This window comes from Lepidothrix coronata, unplaced genomic scaffold (genome assembly GCF_001604755.1).
Source record: "Lepidothrix coronata isolate B3197 unplaced genomic scaffold, Lepidothrix_coronata-1.0 Scaffold229, whole genome shotgun sequence".
Classification (NCBI taxonomy): Eukaryota; Metazoa; Chordata; class Aves; order Passeriformes; family Pipridae; genus Lepidothrix; species Lepidothrix coronata.
This window is the reverse complement of record NW_016690409.1, coordinates 464,632-471,335: the sequence shown is the minus strand read 5'-3', so window position 1 is coordinate 471,335 and position 6,704 is coordinate 464,632. Positions and strand designations below refer to the sequence as shown.

General features: G+C 60.2%; 2 protein-coding genes across 3 annotated transcripts in view; one reads left to right on the top strand and one right to left on the bottom strand.

The window, feature by feature from the left end:
* Positions 1-6,704, top strand: part of NT5C3B (5'-nucleotidase, cytosolic IIIB) — a 22,334-nt gene that overhangs the window by 2,317 nt on the left and 13,313 nt on the right. Inside the window, exons 6-8 of one of the 2 annotated variants that reach the window (XM_017834170.1) lie at positions 600-762; positions 888-1,088; positions 1,334-2,344. In XM_017834170.1, coding sequence (XP_017689659.1) covers positions 600-762; positions 888-1,088; positions 1,334-1,444 — 475 coding nt within the window. In that variant the 3' untranslated portion in view covers positions 1,445-2,344. Of the gene's footprint in view, positions 1-599; positions 763-887; positions 1,089-1,333; positions 2,345-6,704 lie in introns of those variants that run through there. The other variant, XM_017834171.1, reaches the window with a different exon arrangement.
* FKBP10 (FK506 binding protein 10) overlaps positions 2,736-6,704 on the bottom strand; it is a 5,328-nt gene continuing 1,359 nt past the window's right edge. Inside the window, exons 2-10 of the mRNA XM_017834169.1 lie at positions 6,507-6,652; positions 6,019-6,208; positions 5,712-5,857; positions 5,407-5,596; positions 5,020-5,165; positions 4,699-4,888; positions 4,233-4,375; positions 3,909-4,072; positions 2,736-3,775 (exon numbers count right to left, since the gene is read on the bottom strand). Of these exons, the coding sequence (XP_017689658.1) occupies positions 3,590-3,775; positions 3,909-4,072; positions 4,233-4,375; positions 4,699-4,888; positions 5,020-5,165; positions 5,407-5,596; positions 5,712-5,857; positions 6,019-6,208; positions 6,507-6,652 (1,501 nt within the window). The 3' untranslated portion in view covers positions 2,736-3,589. The remainder of the gene's footprint in view (positions 3,776-3,908; positions 4,073-4,232; positions 4,376-4,698; positions 4,889-5,019; positions 5,166-5,406; positions 5,597-5,711; positions 5,858-6,018; positions 6,209-6,506; positions 6,653-6,704) is intronic.

Below are 6,704 nucleotides of genomic sequence, written 5' to 3'. Positions count from 1 at the left end.
GCCCTTGGCTCAGCAGCAGATTTCACCCACAGCACAAAAACTTTGCTCTAAAACTTGCTGCTACAGCTGCCCTGGCAGCGATGGCCCTAAGGCTGGCTCAGGGAGCTGGGCTTTGACTGACCTCCCAGGCTCAGGGAGGAGATGACACCGTATGTCTGGGTTTTCATGAGCCCAAGTTCCCCTTCTGCATGGAATTGTGTCCTGGCAGACTGAGGCTGTCACAGGTTGGCCTGATTGTCCTCCCAACCAGTCCAACCTGTTGCACATCTCCCACGTGGTTCCTGGCAGTGCCCTGTGCCCCCGCTGAGCAGGGGGTGTGATCAGCAGGTGCCAGGCAAAGGGCTGGAGTGCTCCATATTCCCGTGAGCACCCGCCCGACCACTACGCCCAGAGCTCTCCGGGGTTCTGCACAGGGAAGGCCACAGGAATGCTGGTGCCACAGAGAGCTCGTGCTGTTTGCAGAGCTCACCTGTGTGTTTCTGTTTGGGAAGTGCTGGACAGAAACGAGAGCTGGGCTGGGCACGCTGCCAGCCCAGAACACCAGGCACTGTGCTGGGAGCTGGTAACACAACCCCATGCAATGGACACTCCTGCTCTAGGGATGGCTTCAAGGAATTCTTTGATCAGCTGCACAAGAACAATGTCCCCCTGTTCATCTTCTCTGCTGGCGTTGGTGACGTTCTCGAGGAGATTATCCGCCAGGCCAGTGTCTTCTACTCCAACGTCAACGTGGTGTCCAACTACATGGACTTTGATGATGACGTGAGTTTCTGCACCGCACTGGTGTGGTGAGGGGAAAGGTGTGGGCTGGGACCAAGGGCTGGGACACGATTAACAGTGCCACCACTGGGTTAAGAGCTGTCTGTCTGTCTGTCCTGTGTGCTCAGGGAGTCCTCACGCACTTCAAGGCACCCCTCATCCACACCTACAACAAGAACAACACCGTGCTGCAGGGCACAGATTACTTCCAGCAGCTGAGCACGAGGACGAACATCATCCTGCTCGGGGACTCCATGGGTGACCTGACGATGGCAGATGGCATTCCCAGCGTGGAGAATATCCTCAAGATTGGCTTTCTCAATGACAAGGTGGGTGTGAGGAGCAGTGTTGTGTTTCCCTGCCAGCCTTCCCCAGGTGCCAAGCTTTGGGGCAGCAGGGAGGGGCAGTGATGTGGAGGGGTGTACTGAGCTCCTGCTGCGTCTGGGGCATTGTCAGGGTGGTTATTGATCCCCTTTCCAGTAGCAAGGGCTGTGGGTGCAGTATCTCCACCCTCAGCTGTTGGTGTTCACAGTCTTCCCCTCCTCCCCACCCTGTCCTGACGGCCGTGCTGTAGGTGGAAGAGCGGAGGGAGAAGTACCTGGAAGCCTATGACATCGTGCTGGAGAGCGACGAGACGCTGGACGTGGTCAATGGGATTCTCCGGTACATCCTTACTGAGACATGAGCTGGGAAGAGGCATCCCAGCTCTGGCCCCGCAGCAGGCACTGGGCAGGGAGTGTCCTCCCCGGGACAGAGCTGGAGGGGATCTGCTGGTACTGGCTGGGCTCCATCCTGACCTCACTAATGCCCTCAGCCCTGGAGCGGGAGAGAAGAGATGGAGGAATCTTCTCCATTCCCTTTACCCCAGCTCCCTGGTTCTGCTGCTTCCCTCTTGGACTGGCTTCATCCAACTTGGACTTCATCCCACTTGGAATTCATGCCCTCTACCTCCCAAGGCCACAACAAACCGTTCCATGTTTCAGAAAGAGATGTTCTGCACCTGCTTCAGCAGCTGAGCGTGGAATGGAGATGGTTTGCTGTGGGACAGACCCGGTTTAGATGAAGTTTTAGAGTCACTGTGTTCCTCACTAAGAAGACAAATCTCTCTCGTCCTGTTTTCCTGTTTCTGAGCCCTGGTGCCACCACTGGGCTTGTGTGGCCCTGCCAGGCATCACATTGCCCAGCCCTACATCCCTCATGGAAACCTGCAGCTCCCTGGCCTTGGGTCCCACCCCGTCCCTCTTGCACCAATACAATTCTTACTGTGAACAAAAAGCTTTTCCAGCCGTCCCTGAAGGCCCCAGAACTCGGCTGCTGCTGCTGCCCAAACCCAGAAGTAAGTTTGTCTGCCAGGGTTGGGGCTGGGGTTTGGGTGGGGTGGGAGAGGAGAGGCCAGCGGCAGCATTTTGGGTTTTAAGGAACATTTTAGCTGTCCGTGTTTCTGTCCTAAACTTCTGGGCTGATCCTAGGCTGATCCCAGGGTCTCAGAGCAGCAATAGGAAAAACCCTTGTTGTTTCTGTCTCCCCTCTGTTTACGTGGGACTTCAGGAAGTGCCGACTCTGTTCTCTTTGTTGGAATAAAGATGTTATTGGCTAAAGCTGGGCCACAGGTGGTTTGTACCCGGTGCCGAGGGGCTGGAGCTGCTCTGCTCCCAGGGCTGGTGCTGGCAGCTGCCTCTGCTCCCCAGATCAGGGTCCCTCCATCCCACCAGAGCCCCCCAGCCCTCACTGGGCACTGGAGCTGAAGCTCCAGCAGCTTCGCTGGAGGATCCGAGGAGAGGATTTTGGTTTCTCCTACTGGACCCAGCAGGTGCTGGAGCCTGGAATCCCCCTGGGCACTGCCAAGGCTGGTCCCTGCACCGCTGCCCCAACATGCAGGAATGTTTCATGGCAAAGTAACCCGACACAGGCAAACTCCTTGGGAACCAGGAGGAATTATTTATTTGGTGCAAGGTAGATTCACCATTTGAGGGGGTCACTCTGCCCTCTGCACTGGTGGGTTCCTGCATTTCTTCTATCCCTGTCTGCAGGACAGAACGTGCAGAGGTTTTGGGAGGCCTGCTGGTCCCAGCTGGAGAACCTGAGCACCCCGAGGTCATGACCTGCATTTAGGCATTGAAACAAAATTGGGCTGATTTGTCTCAGTCACTGAGGGCTAGGGGGTGGGGAGGATGTGGAGGGGGATGATGCTGCTCCCTGAGGGCCTGGAGGAAGAGGGGATCTGTTCCCCTTCTCCCAGCTCGTGAGGGGTTTGCCAGGTCTCATCCCTGGAGTTTTGGGGGGCCCAGACTTTTGGAATGGCAGATGCCTGTGGAGTATTGGGGTTTCACCCTGGGAACCTGAGCCCCTTCCAGCTTCTTGTCCCAGGAGGAGGCAGTGAGGACAGAGCAGGACCGGCACAAAAGTCTTCTCTAATTCTTCTCTCTACAGAATTTTAAGTGTGTATATAAAAAAAACCCCACCCCCAACCCTAAACCACAAAATGCTGGGGTGGAGGTGAGGGGAAGCCCCCCCACATCCCTCCTGCCCCCCAAGGCAGCACCTGTGGGCAAGGGGGCTTGAGCGGGACCTGCAGTCACTGGTGGAGGACAAAGGGGTTCGGGGAGGGGACACCTTCTTGCCTGGGTTTATTAGCTGGGGGTTGAGTTTTCCTGCCCAGGAGGAACACATCAAAATACCCTCAGTTAAATAGAAAGGGGGGAAAATCAAAATCTGCCCCCCTGCAGGGCTGGGGAGGGGCAGGGGCAGATTCCCTGGGCAGCTGGGATGGGAGACCGGCCATGGCACGGCCAGGATGAGTCCTGTCTCCAGGAACAGCAGAGTCTGCTCCTCAGAGCTCCTCGTGAATCTTCTCCTGGTCCTCGTCTGACTTCAGCTTCAGCTCCTCGGGCGTGATCTTCCCGTCCTGGTTGCGGTCCTGGTTCTGGAACATGTCGGCGATGACTTTTTCTGGGTCAGAGCTGGGCATGAGGCGGCCTTTCCCCTCTGCCACCTGGGTCTTGATGAAGGTGGAGAACTGGAGAGGGGAGAGATACTGCTTGGCTCCGCACATCCGGCACCGGGCAGGGCAGAGAAACCACAGCCCGTGCCAAGGACAGCAGGGACCAGAGCACCAGCCTGGGGTCCCTTGGCGCCCTGGGCCCACTCACCTCATCAGCGGGGATCTCCCCGTCCTTGTTGAGGTCCATCTGCTCGTAGAGGTTGGCCGGCGGCTCCCCGTGCCAGATGAAGAGGTAACCCTCGGGAACCCCCTCCTCCATGGAGATCAGCTCCACCTCGAAGCGCAGCACGGCACTGCCGGGCACCCCCCGGGCTGGAAACACAGCGAAGGCTCCAGCACCGCGGGGAGCACGGCAAAGCCCCGGCCCTGACCCCACAGCCCCAGCAGGGTGAGAGAGGACAGGGCCCTGAGGGGGCTCAGCAAGGCTGAACCCCCCAGTTTGTGTCGCCCACATCAGTGGACACTCCCCTACCTCCGCTCTCCCCATGGCCCAGGTGGGGGGGGATGATGAGCACCCGCCTCTCCCCCACACACATGTCCAGGAGGCCACTGTTCAGTCCCTCGATCACCTTGTTGGCCCCCAGGGTTACCTCCTGGGGCTTCTCGTAGTTGTGGCTGCAGGAGGCACAGAGAAGACAGTGCAGGTGAGAAAGCCCCTTGGATCCAGTAGGGAACCCTGAAATCCCAACCCCTCCATCCCGCCATGCCCTAAAATCCCACATCCATGCCATAAAGATCCCCACTCTCCATGTCACCCCCACGTCCACCCCACTGTGCCTCCAAACCTTGCACCCTCCTCCCTGTTGCCCTGTGGCCGATGCCCCGGTGCTGCCCCTTGCAGAGCAGATGCTCCCAGTGCTGCCCGGTGCCCGCCCACCCCAGCTCAGCGCCGGCCAGGATTGAGCCCCGGGAAGGACAGGTGAGCTCGGGGCACGCACGAGGAGAAGAGCCGGGTGCCGTCCAGCAGGGAGCAGTTGTAGTGGTAGCGCACGAAGTCCCGGTCGCGGGTGGTGACGTTGCAGCCCTCGGGCCGGAACACGGTCTCGATCTCCACGGGGTCTGCGGGGTTGTGGAAGTCGATGACGTGGACATCAAAGATGAGCACGGCTGAGCCGGGAATTTTGTCCCCTGGAAGAGGAGGATGAGGAGAGCTGCTGAGAGAGCTGCTGGAGTGCTGTAAGGCTGGTAAAACCTTTCCCTGCTTCTTCCCATGACCTGTGATGTGCCTGTCCCTCGGAGCCCGGGCTCTGCACATTTACCTGCACCGTTCTCCCCGTAGGCCAGGTGTGGGGGGACGACCACCCGCCGCTGCTCTCCCACGCAGACCCCCTGCAGGCCCTGATCCATGCCGGGGATGATGTAGCCCTTCCCGATGTAGGTGTTGTAGGTTTGATTGCGGGAGTAGCTGCAGCAAGAGAGGCCCCCGGTGCCATCAATCCCCCCCCAACCCCTGCACCCCAACCCGCACCCCTTCCCCCAGCCTCTCTTGCTCCCGCGGGGGCAAACCTTCTTCCTAGGGATGCAGCAAACAGGTGTTATCCTTTTTAGCCTGTTTCATGCCGTTACCACCCTCTCCTCCCTGCCAGTTCTCCAGACTCTCCCTGCAGCCATGGGGCAGGAGGGGACATCAGGGGCTCTCCCCACACCTGGAGTCAAAGAGCGTCCCGTCCATGAGTGTCCCGTTGTAGTGGTACCGCACAAAGTCCCCGGTCACAGCCCGGCGCTTGCAGGGCTGCGGCACCTCCAGGTGCTCCAGGAAGACACCGTCCTTGGGGTTGTGGAAGTCCACCAGCAGCACGCTGAACACCAGCGATGCCTGCGGTGGGATCACAGTCCCTGGGGAGGGGATATGGTTCAGCCCAGACGAGGGTCCTGCTGCACCACAGGGCCTCTGGGCAGAGCTGGGAGGGAAGGGGTCGGTAGGAAGGGGTGGGGCTGGGGCCTAGCTCACCATAGCCCTTCTCCCCATAGGCCAGGAACGGGGGGATGATGATGCTCCTCTTCTCCCCGGCGCACATGCCCAGCAGGCCCTGGTCCATGCCCTTGATCAGCCACCCAGTGCCCACATAGGTGTCGTAGGTGCTGCCCTTGCTGTAGCTGGTGGGGGAAATGAGGGTGGGGATGGCTCCAGGGCCACACCAGCACCCCTAGCCAGAGTGGTGCCCATGCCAGAGGCTGGTCTGGGGGCCATGGAGCTGCACCAGCAGAGCAGGGAGTGCCCCGTGCCCCAAGGCCAGGAGCATTGCAGCGCCCTGTACCTGGAGTCAAAGGGGGTCCCGTCCAGCAGGGTGCCGTTGTAGTGGTACCGCACGAAGTCCGAGTTCTCCACCGTGCGGTTGCAGCGCTCGGGTTTGGACACGGTGGTGACCTGCAGCTTGTCGTTCTTGTTCCAGATGTCCAGCATGACCACGTCGAAGTACAGGGTGGCATCTGGGGGGATCAGCCCCGCTAAAGAGATGGCAGTGAGGACAGAGCACCTCAGGTGAGACCAGCACCAAGCCCAGGCTCTGTCCCCTGAAGCCCTCCTGATCCACCACTGCTCAGGGCTGCTGGAGACCCATGTCAGCCCCTGGGAAAGCAGCAGAGCCCAGACTGGGGGCAGGACCCCTCATTCCCAGGGAAGCCCTGCTTCAGCACCACTTGCCCTGGCCGTGGAGCTGCCAGGTGGGCACCGGAGCCCTGTCCCTGCTGACAGCGGCCCCAGGGGGGGTTGCCCCCTCCATCCCCCCGTGCCGTGGCCCCTTACCCACGCCGATGCTGCCGTAGCCCAGGTGGGGCGGCACGATGAGGTGACGCCGCTCGTTCACGCACATGCCCTGCAGCCCCCGGTCCATGCCGGTGATCAGTCGCCCGACGCCCACCACGCCGGCCACTGTGGCCCCCCGGTCATAGCTGGGGCGAAGGGACAGGCCCGTCAGAGGTGCAAAAAAGGATGAAGCTCCCA